This window comes from Rosa chinensis, chromosome 6 (genome assembly GCF_002994745.2).
Source record: "Rosa chinensis cultivar Old Blush chromosome 6, RchiOBHm-V2, whole genome shotgun sequence".
NCBI lineage: Eukaryota > Viridiplantae > Streptophyta > Magnoliopsida > Rosales > Rosaceae > Rosa > Rosa chinensis.
In genome coordinates this window covers 56848025-56865771 of record NC_037093.1, presented here as the reverse complement: position 1 = coordinate 56865771, position 17747 = coordinate 56848025, and the positions used below count along the sequence as shown (strand labels likewise).

General features: G+C 37.7%; 2 protein-coding genes and 1 non-coding gene across 3 annotated transcripts; 1 reads left to right on the top strand and 2 right to left on the bottom strand.

Moving 5' to 3' along the window:
• The first annotated feature begins 11605 nt into the window (after nucleotides 1–11605).
• On the top strand, nucleotides 11606–11685 carry TRNAL-UAG. Its single transcript has one exon. It is a non-coding gene; the product is annotated as a tRNA-Leu (tRNA).
• Nucleotides 11686–12738: 1053 nt separating this feature from the next.
• Nucleotides 12739–13758, bottom strand: LOC112172851 (30S ribosomal protein S13, chloroplastic). The gene is made up of 3 exons (XM_024310346.2): nucleotides 13567–13758; nucleotides 13244–13468; nucleotides 12739–13152 (listed from the first exon to the last, which is right to left on the bottom strand). Exons 1-3 carry the CDS (start codon nucleotides 13678–13680, stop codon nucleotides 12988–12990), a joined length of 504 nt encoding a protein of 167 aa, XP_024166114.1. The 5' UTR covers nucleotides 13681–13758; the 3' UTR covers nucleotides 12739–12987.
• Nucleotides 13759–14524: 766 nt separating this feature from the next.
• On the bottom strand, nucleotides 14525–16517 carry LOC112172996 (small ribosomal subunit protein S13, mitochondrial). Its single transcript, XM_024310538.2, has 3 exons — nucleotides 16362–16517; nucleotides 14973–15200; nucleotides 14525–14888 (listed from the first exon to the last, which is right to left on the bottom strand). The coding sequence occupies exons 1-3, from the start codon at nucleotides 16419–16421 to the stop codon at nucleotides 14727–14729; spliced, it is 450 nt and encodes a 149-aa protein (XP_024166306.1). The 5' UTR covers nucleotides 16422–16517; the 3' UTR covers nucleotides 14525–14726.
• Nucleotides 16518–17747: the final 1230 nt, after the last annotated feature.

Below are 17747 nucleotides of genomic sequence, written 5' to 3'. Positions count from 1 at the left end.
GAGTATTGTCTCTGCGATATGTGGAGATGGAGGATTTGTTCTTTTGGGTTCGCATCACAAATATGCCGTCGGCATATGAACAAAGGAATACTATTGCAACCGCTACTACTGTTGTAGGTAAATTCATTGAACTGGACCAAAAGCTTTTTGATGCAACTGGAGAGATTAGGGTAAGGGTTTCACATGCAATTTCGAAACCTTTCTTCATGCAAAAAACCCTAAAGTTCGCCAAAGGGATTGAGCAAGAGGTTCACTTCTTCTTTGAGAACCTCGTGGGCAAATGCAAGACATGTCATCGTGTGTATCATGAGGGAGAAGCTTGTAATGGTGGAATTGCAGCTCCACCGGTCACTGCTACTCCATCACCGGCGGTAAGAAAACTAGAGCTCAATGGCTCATTTTTAGGGTTTTCAGGAAATCAATTCAAGGATGGAATGTTTCACTTCCAAGGTCTCACCACCCCTATCCTTCCGCCGGTTGGAAAGTCTCTGTTTGGAGGAGCTAAGACAAGTAAGATACGCAAACCTATTGTTATTCATAGTGCAGAAAAAAGGCAGGCTACTGATGGCAATGAGTTGGCTTTGGTACCCGTGGACAGTGACTTGCAAGCAACGAGGGATCGGTCCTTTCCTTCTCCAAAAAAGCTTCAATTTTATGTCTGATTTCCTGGAGGGAAAAACAAGCCCTATTGCTCCATCCAAGAAGGTAAAAATGCATGATTTTCGAATTCCTACCAAGTTTAGTGCAAAATCTTTGGGATTAGTAAAGACACCAGGTGTTATGTTGGTGTCGGCTGAGGTAATGATGCCTAAAACTGTACATGTAGAACCTCCTGGGGGAAAGAAAAAGAGAGGGAGACCTCTGGGAGCCAAATACTAAAAGCCTCCTAAAGCGAAGAAAGTTCCTGTTGAAGATGTCATGAGTGTTCTGTTTTCAGGTAAACTTCCTAGCCCTAGCTTACAAGGCCAGGAGTAGATATAGGTTTTATTTATGGTTGTAAAGCCTATAAACTATGCATTTGTTTGGCATAGTTATAGACTCGCCTTAAATAAGTGAGCGGTAATAAGTTCTAATATAGTAGGTCTATCTTATGTATCACTTTGGCTCCCCTATGAAGCCTTGTTCTTTCGATTAGTATGTGACAGCGGGTAAGTATGTAATAGCCTTCTTGACATGCGCTTTTATCAATAAAATTATCATTACTTAAAAAAAATATATATATAGACGCGCAATCACATAAAAATTTCATTAATTTTCAAGTATGTTCGATGCTAAATCCGAATTTTGAGAATAAAAGTTAGATCGGTATATTTCAGATAATTTACTCATATATATATATATATATATAGCTTAAGCTACCATCAATATTGTTTTTGTTTACTATTTATATCCATTGACATATTTTCACCTTTGAACCCCTAATGTTTTCTGATATCCAATTTGGTCATTGCATACAAATACATGAGTCACAAACTTTATTTGAATTTTTTTTTTATCAAATATAACAACTAATTTATTATAAGTCGAACTCATGAGCTCTCACTAATAAACTATATTTAGATTTTGTAATTAAACTTCAGAAAAATAATTAATTTGGGGGAAGATTTCAATGAGAAATTCAGATCTTAATACTTACCACGTCTATAGATAGGGTGACCTCATACCACGTCAGAGCTTGTTTGATGCCAAAGTCTATTAAGAACAAGCCTAGCCTATTCCATTTTCCCCATTGGCAAGTGGCAACCAAGTGACTAAATGTCTAAATGTGACAGTTTTTAAGATATGGAATTAATTTAAAAAAAAAAAAAAGATATGGAACTATTGAGATGCTTAAATTTGGTAAATACACAAAACTCAAGTTTCATTTTTATATGGCTGTACGTAAAAGATAGGCATAGCCCCAAGTACAAACAGATCAATAAGAAATTGTATCTCTTGTCATCATTCTGTGGGTTGATTATTGCTTTGATTAAATAAACGATATGCCATATCAACTTATCCAAATTCCTATAAACACATTAATAATTTTATGTGAAATTCATAATTTTGCCCAAAAAAAAAAAACACAGTGAGAGAAAATAAATAAATAAATAAATAGGTAAAGAGTATCTCATCAAAAAAAAAAAATTTAAAAAAAAAAGAAAAAAGAAAAAAGAAGAAGATATATCTCATCAAATGATCAAAGCAAACAACATTTCAACACCATCATTCCATCAAACACCCTTTCAAGAAATTCCTAGGGAGAAAGAATAGGCCTCGACTTGTACTGGCCGGCCAGCATAGTGATGGACAAGAATCATGTCATAGCCTTTCATGCCCCGATACTCTTTGGAACAATTGGCTTATAGGTGAAATTGCATCACTTTTGTCAGCAGTCATGACCGGTGTGGTCGGTACAATCTCAACCTTCATATCCATGCTTATAGCGCACAAGTTTGGCAGATGGGTCTTGTTCATAGTTGGAGGCTTGGAGCAGAGTATGGATGTGGTGGTGAACTTTTTCTTCACTCTTATTGTTGCTCAAACTTTTCTAGCTAGCAATGCTTTGACACTTGAATGCTGGGATTTGCTTCTTTTCTGGGGGGTTGGGTGATGGTGATGATACTGTTTCTACTTGCTTTCGCAACATCCATTATTCAAGTTCAAATAATAGTAGCAGTGTCCTCATTCTTCGGTACTGCTGTGCACAATGATTGGTATAAAAAATTTGAGTGATAAACGATTGAAACTCTATATAGTATCTGAATTATTGCGAGAGTTTTTTTTTTAGTACCTACAAATTATTTTTTTACTCCAAATGGTACCTCAAGTATTACACCGTTACCAAATTAATACAGTATTTTCGTTAACTTTCTCGTTAAAATTACCTACGTGATATTTATCTAGAGGGACAAAATGGTATATTGATCATTTAGTACATCTTTTTGGTACCCTAAAAGGTACATTAAGTATTGCACCGCTACCTAAAATGATACCTTAAGTATTAATTGCATCGTTATTCAGTAGTCTAATTAATTTGTTTAATTTAATTGGTCATGTCACTCATATCACATGGAACCGATAGCCACTAATATAGTCATTTTTGAATTGACATTATGGAATATATACGACTATTGATTTTCCTAAAGTTCTATAGTACTCTTTTTCGTTCTCCCTTGATTCATCAATCGTTCCGCGATTCTTATAAAGCTTCATAACTTGATATCTACGCTAAGATAATTAAGATTTGCATGTTTCTAATTCCTTTTTCTCGGACTCAATCTAGCTCCAGATATATGCTCGTATATTTAAATGGTTATTTTTAGAGATCGATAAGTATTTGAGACACCAGCTATAAGAGTGCCAGGTTCGAAGTCAAACTCAACATATAAATAAGCTTAAAAGAAAATCAGAATAACAGTTTACTCAACAAAAATTTCTTCATTTCTTCATATGTAGGTGATATTGGGGTCCTCCGATGGCCTTTCTGTAAATATGAGGCCAATATAAGGGAGAAAGGGAGAGGATCCTCTCCTGAGCAAAGTTTTCACTTGAGCTTCCTGACCTTATAATAAGATGAAGACACGTGTTATATATTATTTAATCCAATGATCTACAATTACTCTGCCACTCCTACCACTCCTCACGTGTCCTTTTCCTCCGCAACTTTCTTTTCCTTCCCTTCCTATCTCCTGTTCTTCTTTTCCTTTGAGCATCTCCAATAGTAAAAGCTATTTTTTTAGCTAAATCATCTAAAAGTTAAATTTAGGTAGTAAATTTCCAGCTTTTCCTCCAGCAGTGTTAGCTAAACTAAAAAAATAGAACGTGGAGTGTTTAGCTTTTTGTTATTTTCTCTCTCCTCCCTAGCTAAATTTAGCTAGAGATTTTAGCAAAAGCCAAATTTGACTTTCATATAACTATTATGCTGGAGTGCTAAACTATCTTAAATTAGCCAAATTTTTAACTTTTTGTTGAAATAACTAGTCTGTTGGAGATGCCCTTATGTTCTTTCCTCTCACCACCATCTACACGGGTAAGGGATGCACTCCCTTGAATGGCACCCTCTTCCAATTCCATGAAAGTCATCAGCGATTGACCTAGACAAGCACTCAATCAATCCAAAATGCTGACCCCAAATTCGAGGGATGAAGAACAAGCCCAAAAAAAAAAGGATAAAATCAACCAAAAATAATCAAACAAATTGAAGGATCTTGAATCTTAGACTGAAAATCTTACCTGGTGAGAGAAGCTTCAAAGAAGATCTTCTAGCAAATAAAATTGGGTCAAAATCATCGCAGAGCAAGACACAACGACCATCACGACATCACCAAATCCTGAGAAGAAAGCTCGATACCTACTCCAGTGAGTCCGGTCGTTAGTAATTGGCTGATGCATCTTCAGGTTGAGATATATAAAATGTTATCGTGTAGAGCAATTGCTAAAATTCATTTTCCCAATGAACTCTTTGATTTTTTTTTTTTTTTTTCTGGGTGAAGTTGAAATCTCAAATTAGCAACTGAAAACATCTAAACCACAGATGATTAAAGCTTTATTGAAAAAGGAATCCCATATTATTTTCCTCGAAACAAAGAAAATTGAATGATCTCAAATTTTCGTCCTATCCCCTTTATTTGTCAAGTGAAGTCATAATAAACCTTTTGCAATTCGATGTTACAAATAGTGGGATCGAATTTCTTCCATGCAATTTTGGTTTGTGAGAGCAAAGAACAGAAGGAAAAGAAGAACAGGAGAGAGGAAGGGAAGGAAAAGAAAGTTGCAGAGGAAAAGGACACGTGAGGAGTGGTAGGAGTGGCAGAGTAATTGTAGACCTTTGGATTAATCAATAACACGTGTCTTCATCTGATTAAAAGGTCAGGAAGCTCAGGTCAAAACTTTGCTCAGGAGAGGATCCTCACCCTTTCTCCCTTATTTTAAAATGAGGAACGCATGTCTGTTCTTAAGCTCATACCTCAGACATTTATTCCATAATGGCCTCATATTTACAGAAAGACCATCGGAGGACCCCAATATCACCTACATATATGAGGTATGGGCCACTGTCAATGTCAATATCTCTCTCTGTCCGTACGATCGATACTGCGTTTGCCACTTTGCCCTCTGCGACAAAACAAACTTTTTAATTTTAAGTTTTTATTCTTGAAATCAAAGGAACAAATTGAGCCTCATTTCATCACTTGATCCATAAAACCAAAGAAAAAGCAAAAGAATGGTCATTTGATCCAAATGTACAAGATAATTCTCAAAATTTGTGCCGCTGTGTGTGTGTACACTGTACACTATGTTGGTAGCTAGGGTGATACAAGTGTAGGACATGACAGACCTGAAGGAAAAGAAAAATAAGGCTAATCATGAAAACAGACCACTCCTCCCCTAAAATCCTAACCATGGAAACCCACTAGTGTCATTATCTTTCTGGTTAAATAGTTCTACTCCAATTAGTGCATAATTGACTTATAACTAAAATTCAGGCTTCTAATTATCCACCGCTACAACTAATTTTACTTGATCTGATTGATACTTAGAGCACAATTATAAGCTAGCAAGCTAGTTGGTTTAGTTTCTTATTCATCTTCGCCACAAATTATAATAAGACTTATTTTGAACCAATTCAGACAGAGCAGCATTCTCTCTAGTCTCTACTAATTAATGATGAAAGAGATCCATAGGTTCGGACCAATTGACTTGCTACACTTCTCAGCCTTTGCAATAAGATTAATTTGTTTTGTCTTTTCCAGACATTATTGCATTAGTCCTTCCTACTTTTATTAACACGTAAATAGGATTGCTGAGTATATGAAAAAAAAGAAAAAGAAAAAGTATATGAAACAAGATATACCGATTGAAGCCAGCTAGCTAGCTCGCTAGGGTTTTTCTGGTACCGTCTCCCACGTGAATTTGTCGTTCGCTGAGCCATTGCACAGACTCTCTCTCTTCTCTTTCTCGCCCTCACTCTCACACAGTACAGTAATACTGACTCTCTCTCGCTCATTTATGCTCTCACCGTCTCCAACCGCTCATTTCATCCTCATCCCCTCTCACTCTCTCTCTCTCCTTCTCCAAATGGTGTTTTTTCATTTCCTCAGGGCTGCAAGCCCAGTTTTCTCCAGTTTTTTGAAAACAAATAGACCTCTTGCTGTTCTGAGATCGGATAGAACTCAGGCAAGAAAGTGTCTCACTGTTAAACTAACCCCTTCTCAGAATATCTCTCCGGAGGAGGTCCGGAGAGAGTTTGCAAAGAGAGTTCTTTCCAAAAACCTTCCTTTAACCCCAAAATGGAAGCCAGATACGGAAATGGATTTTGGTCAAAAGTTCACTATCAGTTATGCGGTTGCTGATATTGCTTTGCTTTTTATAGGATTGGGTTATTGTTTTTGGCAAGCAGGTTATCACAAGGCACCTCCTGAGAAGAAGTCCGGCTCAGACTCGCCGACCCAGGGAATCTCCAAGCCGGAACCCCCGAAATGGGTGTTTTCAACGACTCGTGAAAGGACATATGCTGCTGTGGCTGCCAAGATCGATTTCACCAGCGTTCTTGCGACAGAAGAAGGTCTCCAGCAGCTCTCTTCTCTCCTGAAGCAAATCCAACCGGATGTTTCAACGCTCAAAGTGAAGGCCGTGGATTTTAACCAAAATCTGAAAACGTTGGCCAAAAGTGTGCAACAGACGCACAACGAGCTCTTGGATTTCAACAAACGGCTCACCGAAATTGAGGGTATAATTAAGGGAGGCAACTCAGACAAGAAGAGGTAGATTTGGGTTTTATCATTCTAATGAAGACCTAGCTTGCTAGCTATGACATTACTGGGCTTGCAAATTGCTTTTGTAGTTTTGGGTTTTCTTTTGCTTATGTAGTAATCGGGTTTTCTTTTGCTTATGTAGTAATCAAAACCAAAAAGAGAAAAAACCGTTTTTGTTTCCATTTACCTGGTTTGTTTTCTGTACTGTTTCTATAGGCAGTGGACTTGTTTCCACATCCATGAAGATTGTTCCTATTTGAAGCAATGATATTACATGTCAAGACTCGCTTGTTTAATTTGTAAAGGCTTAAAATTGAAATGGTCTGCTTTCCGACTTGTATCTAACAGGCAGGTGGAACAATATAATTAACCCCATGCTTTCAGACTTGTATATGCAACTCTATCTCCCTCTCTCTGCCTCTCTTTCATATATTCTAATACTATACTGTGAAGAGTGAACTGGTCAAATTAGAGGCACAAATTGAGTCAAAATAAGGAAAAGGGAAAAACCCAGATCAAGTCCGAGGAGACCCTTCACTTTGAAAGAGATTTTAGATCAATCATTTTCTTTGTCCACCAAAGATGCAAACATGTTTTTAAAGCTTCAAGCCCTGATTTACATTAGTTCTTACATTTAGCTTTTGAAACGATCATGGCTTCTTCTCTGCCAAGCTGTGACAATGATTAGGGACTAAGACTGCCAAGTTGTTACAGTATTAGCGTCTAAGGCTCAAATAGTGTTGCCGTTGAAAGATTTACATTTAACAAGACAATTTCTTTAGATGTTATTTGGGACTTGGGTTTTACTCTCTCTGGTTTTTCAGTGGAATATATATCGAAGGAAAATATAAGAAAAATCAAAGGAACTGTTAGCTTGAGACCCGTTTCAATAAGCTGGTCATTAGTCATATATATGTTCACAGGCAAGTACGTCCAGATCGATTTGTAGATGAGCAAGCTTGGAACAAACAACGTACCACCCTTGTATATATGATCATAAGTAATTCTTGATTGGAATAAGATTTAAAATTTAAAAATCTAGTTACCGTTGGACGTTGGGAGTTTTATTTTGGAATTTTAGGCCCTTTCATAGTATTAGCTTAAAGCTGTTTAACCCTAGTCCCCAACCACAAAATACACTTTCACTACGATCACATTCCATCGTTCAATCAGTTGGCCATAGATCCCGTCTTATAGGCCGGAGATTCGAGATTATAACTCAAGATTAGGAAGAGGGACAACAGAGAAAATTACCAATAATAACTCTACTGTCTCTACTACGATGAAGTATCATTCCAACGTATTCTAAAGTTGGGCGTAGTTAATTTATAGACCGTTGCTCCGGTGCACTCATGTTGTCTGAGTAGAAATGAAAACTGCAATCAATATCCATTACATTTTGAGCAAAGTATGATGTTTCCAAAATAAGCGCAACAAGTTCAAAAAAATTTGGAGCCCATAATCAATATTGTGAATTTAGCTGCATAAATTGATGGATTCTAACCTTTACTGAATGTGCATTGGGTAAAGATGAATTTATATATATATATATATATATATATATATATATATTTTCAGCTAAATTCATGCATGTAAATTCTGCTTTTGGATCTCTATTAATTTATACAAAGCAACCAAAAAACTAAATAAATTCATGGATGTTCATAATTTCATAGTAGAAAGTTAATTAGAGAGTTGAAAATATTTTTTTCTTTATTTGTTTATTAACCTGATTTTATTGACTACACATGAGCACTATTCGAGCTTGGGAGTTCGAATTCGTGATGTGACATATGACTGATGAATTGACATAAGACATGTTACGTTTTAGGTTTTATATGTCAAACCAAAATCTGTTTAGATCGACCTAGCCTATTAATCTAACAGCTGGCTAATAGATTCCAATATCACATGTTTTGTTAGGTTTAAGGATTCATCCGCCGTGATTTTATTAAAATCTAGTTACTTTTGCCATCCTTTTAAGGTCAACAATCGCTTGTTTAAATTGTTAACCCATTAACCAACGGTCACATTTAGAAGCAAAGGACCAGTTTTACTAAAGCGACAGTAAATTGACCAAAATTAACAGCTTCCTATAAGAGTAGATGTAATTAAGTACACTAGACGTACTAGGTCAAAAGTTACTGTAGAACATTTTTCGTAATATTTCTGCACTCGTTCCAACAACCCTAACCCTAACCATATTACTTGGTCCAGAGGATCGGATCCTCTTGTCCTCTTTGATAGAGAATCCTGCTCCAATTTTTACTTTGGTCCAGAGGATCCATTGTCATATTGACCCACTACCCAGAGATTCAGATAAGTTCTGTTTTGTTTATTACATTTCATTTTCAAAGCTTTCCCATTTTAGGGCCTGGAAATGCAGCTCAGAGAAAACCAGGGTAGACCTGTGCATACATTAATCCATGAAACTGACTCTCTCTCTCTCTCTCTCTTTCATGTTAGCCGCCAAGATGTAATGTAGCTTTGTCCTATTATTGCAGGCTACACTGTTCAAAATGAAAAGACAAAAGGAGTAAAAGACGCTTCCCAATTTTTATCACTGCAGAGATTAATGAACCAAAATGTGAAACCACCTCGTTCTGAAAAGCCTGTCTCTGCCCCATCTCCCCAACTTTCAATCCCCACCATCTGTTTCATTTTCAGATTCAACCTCCTTCCATTTTATAACCCAGTTCAACCCTCACTCCCTCATCCACATGCAACTCAACAGCTAGCCCTTGTTCCATTTTCAGAGACCAACAAATCCTCACCATGTCCTCAAAATCTCTCAACCCAAATGCCAAATCCTTCTTCCACTTTCCGTCCATCACGTACACTAAACCCCTCAACCCTAATGCCAACCCATTTCACATTCAGACTTATCTCTGCAACCCTTCTTGGCAGTGGCGACCATTTATCCCAAAAACTCGTAACAAATTAACAATGGATAATCTTCCAAGAGTGAGACAGTTTTCCCGTACTATGAACCACAATATTCCGGTCAGGCGTAAGCATCATGTCTTCTCCGGTCCTTCCGTTCATGTATGGAAAGCCAAGCCTGAAGAGCACAAGGATCGCAGGAACGACAAATTATTGGAGAAGAAGAGCAGCAAAGGGAAAGTCATTCCTTTTCCTTTATGTTCATCTGACCAGAAACCATTTTGCACCACAGTGATGATCAAGAATATTCCCAATCAGTTCCGGTGACTACTTCCTCCTCTCTATTTAAAACGCCGAATATACTCGGCGTTTTGGGCATGCTTTTGACTTTTTTGACCTCTACCACTGTTCATTTTGCGTGTAACAGCGAATTGACCGATGGTTTTGACGCTCTTTTGTCACTTTTACCCCTTCTGTGTTAAACATGTCTTGGCCCCTTCATGCAATACCTGTCTTTATTTGTACCATTTACATGCTTGTGTTTTTAGTAGTATTATATGATTCGTAATAGTACTCTGGATTAATTACTGTTAATTAACATTTGCAGGAGGACTAATTTGGTGACCATATTGAGAAGCCACTGCAAGGAGGAAAACAAAAAGTCTCAGTACAAATCTGAGTTCGATTTTGTGTATTTGCCAATGGATTTCCAGTGAGTTTACCCTTTTCGGGCTCGAGTGCCAGTGATGAAAACCTCAACTTTATTAATGTCTTGCATGTATGTATGTGAATTTTTGATTTTGTGTATGTTTAATCTCATGGTAGGCAATACTGGGAGAAGAAGAGGGTTGTAAATCTGGGTTATGCCTTTGTCAACTTCACCAGTTACGTTGCTGCTTTGAGGTTCTTTCAATACTACCACAACCGAGAATGGAAGGTGAAGCTTAACAACAAAATTTGTCAAGTTACCTGCGCCAAAATCCAGGTTCTCATTAATCTATTTTGAAGAATCTTTTAATTGGGTTCATTTTTGGTTAAAAGTTTACTTCAGGTTTGTAATGAAACTATGAAAGTGATATAGTTGATTTGCCTCGTACTAGGAATTCGTTTTGTAAGGTCTAGTACTTTTTATGTTTTGGTCAAGAAAATCTAATACCTCAGAAGCTTTTTTTACATGTCTTTCACTTAACATAATTGTTTAGTCATTGTTTTGATGCATGTGTTAGATGTAAAAACTTGGCAATTCAAATGTTCAGTTATTGATTCGGTCATCTCTGTGCTTTGCTTCATTATCTTCGGGTTTTTGTAGGGAAAGGAAGCTCTTATGCGGCGATTTGAGAACAGTGTATTCTGGTGCCACACCGATATGTACTTGCCTGTGGTTTTGGAACCAGCCTGTGACGGTGAGCTTCTGCCCAACCTCATCAGCGTTGGACGCCGTGTTTGTGCACCTTCGAGGAAACCCAGAACAAAGTGAAGAAGTGATCTTCAATTAGTACTGGGGATGCTGCGTAGAATGGAGAAGCTGAGCTTGTGATGTTAGTTAGGGGTTATGGACTGATATGATGTTGGCCTTTACTGTGTTTCCTATATCTCCCTAGATGTAGTAGAACTTCTGGGGAGAAAAGGAAACATTGTCCTTTTTCCTTTGTTTTCTTCATGTAGTCTAGTTTTCCGATTTGATTTGGTATGCTGTGTTTTGATTGTCTCCCTTGGTCAAGTATGGCCATGCTTGCAAGGTCATAGTGTTAGTCTGGGGTGAATTGGAAACACGGTCGGTTGTGTGTTGTCTAGGATGGAGGATTTAGGGAATGCGCAAATCCAAGAAAAATCTATGCATCGTAAGAGACGGTGTTGTTAATACTATCAGCTTGACGCTATTTTAATTTCATGACTCCTGTTCTTTTCCGTATTATCTCTTTAATTATGTGATTTTAACTTTGTTGTTAGATTAATTAGTCCATTCCAAGGACAAGAATCAATGTGACAGTTTGGCCGAGTGGTCTAAGGCGCCAGATTTAGGCTCTGGTCCGAAAGGGCGTGGGTTCAAATCCCACAGCTGTCAGAGATTACTGTTTTTATTTTTAATTTAAAATTGTAGGGAATGCGAAACGGCAGCGTTTCGGCTGAATTAAAACTTGAAAGTTGTCACGGTTATGGGAGGGCATCGCTCTTGGAATACATTGAATTCACAATTTCACAGTAAAGAATGTAAATTTGAACACTGGATTATCAGACTAATAGCTGCAAAATGATATAATAATCAGGCCTTGAGTTGACTACTTGAGAGGGTAATGATGCCAAGTAACAACCAGTAGTGCATACTCGTACGATTTTATATCCAATTCAAATCGCATACCAGGTATGTAAAGCTATCTCTACTTATCAGAGAGGGTAGAAACTTTCATTTTGATCAAGAATTAATCGTATGCACAAAATGAATGGATTCTGAAGAGTTCTAGTGCTATAAGCTTTATAGCAGGCGTCGAAAAACAATCACACATGATGAATGGTCATGCTAGTAGTAAAAGTTCAGCAGCAAACCATTGAAGCAATGGGAATCTACTTCTGCACTTAAAGGAAGACACAGATAATAAAACAAAGTTAAGAGGATAATGGGCATGGACAAACCACTTCTATAGAACAATTTCATCCAATTGAAGTCATCAATTTTGATTTAAAAAAGTTCAAAATCTTACTGATCACACAGCATTTCCTATAGTCTTTGACAATTCTTGGAGATAATGGAGCTCATATTAATGCACAAAGAGATGAAGAAAAAAGTACCAACTCAAAGCTGTTTGAACATTTGGTCCAAGTACTAATTCCATACACAGATTTAGGAAATAGAATTGATAATCATATCACAAAATGAATGGCCATAATAGCAGTAAAAGTTCTGGGATGGCCAGCAGTGGATACATGCATATTGAGCAATAAAAACTAAATAAGACAAAAGGATGACCATAAAAAGGTGAACATAAAAACATGTGATAGCTTTCCCAATTTATAAAAGGAAGGAAGTGAATTCTGAAAACACTTTGTTTGAATAAGTCATCAGCGGTTGATTCAGTTTCAAAGCATTGCAGAATAGTTTCAAATCTTGATTCCATTGGTGCGACCAATCATTAACACTCCTTTGAAGGAAACCGAGTTCACATTCATGAAGAGAGAGTTACAACATATCGAAATGCATAATAAAAAAGCGATCCCAAATGCATTTCCATTGGTGAGAAAACAACTTCATTAGCTCAAAAGCACTATCATCAATTCCACTAAATAGTAATACACTTACCCAATACACAAATCGAAACAACAGACTCCATGATCATCAATTACAAAAGGGATCAGAACACAATACGATTACTTAACGAGCTTTCTTCTTTCCAGCAACAGTGACCCTCTTACCCTTCAAAGTCCTGGTGTTGTTCTTAGTCCTCTGCCCTCTACAAGGCAGACCCTGAATATGCCTTATCCCCCTGTAGCACTGAATCTCCTTCAATCTCCTAATGTTCAAAGCATTGAACCGCCTCTGCAACACACACAAAACCCAATTCCATCAAAACCCCAATCCCCAATATAAAATCACACACTCTAAAAGAAACCAAATTTGAGAGTCTTACCAAGTCTCCTTCAATCATGTACTTGGAGACCTCCTCACGAATTATAGTAAGCTCTTCTTCAGACAAGTCTTTGGTGACCTTGTTCTCCATTTTCAGGTCGTTCAGGATCGTACGTGCTCTGGTACGCCCAATTCCATGAACGTACTGAAGAGAAAACTCGACCCTCTTGTTGTTTGGGATTTCAACTCCCCCAACACGCACACATTTGATGCTTAAACCACCTACCTGTACAAAACCCACAACACCCATAAACCCTAAGCCTCAGTTTTGAGCTTTGGCACAGAATTTGATATGCAGGTCTGAGATTAATTGATTCAATTTACCTTGGTGGGGGTTCTGACTGGGAGTGAGAGAGTGGTAGAAAAGGGATTAGGGTTTCGGCCGTTGCAGACTAGGGAGAGAGACGGTGCCAGAGGCATTGCCAGGGTTTGCGCCATTTTTTGAGCTCACGAGTTCGCTACTTGCGTTTGTGAGAGAGTAATGGAGTTTGTGAGTGGATGAAGACGATGAGGTCGAGCTCAGCTTATCCTTGTTGAAACTTCGTTTTCTTTTTGGACAAATTGATTGGCCCAATCCGTGAAGGCCCAAAAGCTGTCTTCCAAGTTCAAATTCCTCTCGTTTTTTTTTCTTTTTTCTTTTCTCTGTTGCAAAAGTTGATGTTCATGTTCAGGTCACATTTGATTCATTTTGCATTCAACAACCAACGTATTAGGGTTGATTTGGTTATTAATTGGCCTTTTGGTTGGTCAAGGCGGGCGTGTTCATTTCCACAAATGCTGGTCAATTTGAGCCTTTAAACCCCAAACCGTTCTACAGACCTTGATGCCTAATTGCCTATAAACCTCAAACCATTCTACAGACCTTGACGCCTATGAACCAAGCTTAATCTAGGAGCCTTGAACAGATCTTAAGTAGTCGCAACTGATGACCAAACTCCATACAACACAAGGCACGACAACACATCAATAAATTGTTAGTTGATGTAAGATGGTCTGCACTAAACACAAAGTCAAAAATGCACAGTTCCAGTCATAACGTCATGCCCCCATGGAATCTGTCATATAAACGTAAGGGAACCAACAACTATCAAGGATATCCAACATTTTTCACCAAGTACTAAGAGGCCTATAACACCAACATTCCCCTCAGAAGTAGGTTGGATAATTCAGGCAACATCACAAGAGATGAGACACATGGATACAACACCCTATTTCTCAGAAGTAAACCATGATGGGGCATCAACCATTTTGTAAGTACAAGAAATTGAAGAACAGAAAAGTAGATTAAAAATCCAACTTCCAAAACTCAAACAGAAAGAGGAACATGAAGCTTTCTTATTTTTAACATGCTTGGTAAAATGCCAACAAGAATGACTTGAAACATCAAAAATTGTAAAAGCAGTCAAATATTGCATCCATACTGAGCTCCTTTTGAAAACCCCCGGCTGAATTCTGATATTCACTAACAACACCGAAAGAAGTGGCTATTTGTTCCTTACTCCAGAAGGAATCCGCTTACCAGCTTTCCTGGTCCTGGCATTGGTCTTGGTGCGCTGTCCTCGGCATGGCAACCCATCATTATGCCTTATCCCTCTGTAGGACTGGATGTCTATCATTCGTCTAACATCTTTCTCAACAACTGCTGCCTGAAAGAACCAGAAACCATGTAAGTGACACAACCATACAACTAGTGCTACAAGAGAGGCATGAAGAGAAAGAGAGAGTTATACCAGTTCCCTTCCAATTATGTACTTGGAGAGTTCATCACCAAGAGCAACAATTTCTCTTTTAGTCAAGTCCCTGGCAAGTTTGTTGTCCATGTGGAGCTCAGATAGGATGTGGCGAGCCCTGGCTCTACCTATGCCATGTATGTATGGAAGGGCGTACTCAAGGGACTTGTTGTCTGGGATATCCATTCCTGCTTTTATAGTGATGCATTGGGTGCGTGTCCCACGAAACTGCAAGTAAAAACAGGAGTTCAGATGACAACTACATATAAATCTCTTCTTTCCCTGACTTCAAATACCAATGATCATCACTACAACTCACATGAGAGTCACGACCATCAAGACATTTGCAATTACAGTAAACAAAAGAGAAAAATGATCAGCAGTACCGAATTAACTCAGATCCAAAACAACAATCGTGAAGAGGCACCAAAGGGAATTAGCAGGAGTAAGATCGATATAGCAGTGGTGGTATCATGAGTACTATGACAAAAACAAACTACCCATGTTGGTTGAGTGACAGTAGTAGTACAGACCAGATCTTGAAATTCAACTATGTCGACTTAGATCATCAATATTCTCCAAGCAGCAGCTGGATTCAGTACTACGTGCCTACATATACAGACAACAACGCAACATCATCGTCGACATTTATGTTTGATGATGAGCCTTGCACTGCCTACATGGATTCATTTCTTTTGTTTGATTTAGCATTTTGATGCACTGCTGCTGCTACAACTACTGAGGGGACGCAATCATCAGTTATGATGCCATTTTGAAAATGAAACATCTTCGGCAACCCTGAAAGCTGATGGCTAACAAAGGGTTTTTATCAAAGTATGACATTCATTCTGCTATTTCTTCTCTAACTCTAAAGTCTAACCTTTTATAATCTCTATGCAACCTCGGTCTATCTATGACCTAATCATGTAAATGATTTCCCATCATTCTACGCTAAAGATGCCTTTGGCTCAGTACTGCACCTATTTCTAGCTCTGCCAGTCTCGATGGAAATTGATATTCGATCTACATTCAGCAGGGAAAAAGAACACTACTTGATATGAAAAAGGTGACAAACAATTCAGGAACCAGATGCCAACAGCCTAAACTTACAACTTGGAAGCCTCCATTTCTACTTTAGATACAAACTTCATTGAACGTAAGTAACCTACAAGTTCAAAATGAAATGAAATGAAAGAGAACAAATAAAACCTATGCCCAATCAATTGCATTTGCATACGAACAATTCAGACAAAACCCAAATGCATCAGTTTGGTTGTAAGCACTGAATTGGCAATATTCAAATGATCCACAGTGATAAACCTCAGAGCCTCTAAACCCCTAAAAGTCCAAGTCTAAATCAACTGCAGAAGTAATCAACTTGTAACTCACCGGTAAAGATTGAAGGAGTCGACCCCCAACATTTGAAGCGACTGCGCGTAACCCAAACATCGATGACCAATCGATTGTTGGATCTTTGAGTAAGCAGCAATTTTCGAATTCAGGTAGAATTAGGGGTTTTGACAGAGGTAAATTGATTCCACCGTTCTATTTTCATTTTCCTTTTATTTGGGCCTGGCCCACTCCACCTTCTATGCGTCCAAAACTACAAAGTGTACAAATGCAGAATACATATTTTCAAGAATTATAAGGTCCTTTTTTTTTGGGTCTGATTCAATATAATTCAGGTCATTTGGCCTCATTCTACTGCTCTATGTACATATATATATATATATATATATATATATATATATATTTTTTTTTTTTTTTATTGAATAAACTAATAATTATGACAAGTGCGACTAACAAAAGAACGATAAGCCATAATTATTTTCTTACTTTTCTTTTTTTAAGTAAGACATTTTTCGGCCCTATTTGGAAAGCCGATCTGACTTGGTCCTAAATTTTGTTTATTTTAACTAGGTCTGCCCGACCTGACCCTAAGCCCTAAATTTTAGGGTAGGGCCATGACAACCTCTACTACTCAAGCCCATGCTCATCATGCAAGTGATGTTCATGGGCTCGATGACAAGTGAGGATAATGATGTCAATGACAAGTGAGTTTAACAAAAACCACGCCCACGTTCTTGGAAGCGAGACTATGGCACACCAAAATATGTAGTATATTTTCTAACCTCGCTAGAAACTTACTTCAAAGAAAATTAAATTTGTACAAGACCGTGATTTTTCACCAAAAACTGTGGGCTATTTTCTTTTGGCATAACTAAATTCTTGAGGCATGATTTTTAAGTAAATTTACAACTGGTGGAACTCAAAATTCTTTACCAAACTTTTTTTTTTTATAATGATTTTTCAAATTCCGAAAATGAGAAACTTCTTTTAAAAAATCAAGTTGAAATTTTCGGCCGTTCATTAATTGGGAAAGCTCTTGATTAAGAATTTTAATTATATATAAAAAAAATGTGTTGATTTGACATACCATTGTCTATTGCGAGTGCCCTCGTGGCAAAGTGCCAACCATGTCTAGACTCTTATTTCCTGAAATTTTTTCACGCCATAATCTTTCAATTAATGAAGCATAACTTTTAGAATATGCTCCACTTGACGGACCTCAAAATTCTTCGGATCCGATTTTTGTTGACCATTTTCTCAATTTTCCGACTTTGAAAAAGCACTTAAATCACAATCTAAACCAATGATGAATTAATTTAACCACGGGTGATCATAACCAAACACCCTTTAAAGTGGAAGGACGTTTACGCTTGGTACCTTCGTAAATAGTTGCAGTAGCTTCTTTTTGTGTATCTTTCGAAGACA

Coding starts and splice junctions, on each gene's coding strand:
- LOC112172851 (XM_024310346.2), bottom strand. CDS start 13,680: ATGGCGCAAACCCTGGCAATGCCTCTGGCACCGTCTCTCTCCCTAGTC. Junction 13,469..13,566: donor CAGTCAGAACCCCCACCAAG/GTAAATTGAATC, acceptor GGTTTTGTACAG/GTAGGTGGTTTAAGCATCAA. Junction 13,153..13,243: donor ACATGATTGAAGGAGACTTG/GTAAGACTCTCA, acceptor TGTGTGTTGCAG/AGGCGGTTCAATGCTTTGAA.
- LOC112172996 (XM_024310538.2), bottom strand. CDS start 16,421: ATGTTTGGGTTACGCGCAGTCGCTTCAAATGTTGGGGGTCGACTCCTT. Junction 15,201..16,361: donor GACTCCTTCAATCTTTACCG/GTGAGTTACAAG, acceptor TTTTACTTGCAG/TTTCGTGGGACACGCACCCA. Junction 14,889..14,972: donor ACATAATTGGAAGGGAACTG/GTATAACTCTCT, acceptor TGGTTCTTTCAG/GCAGCAGTTGTTGAGAAAGA.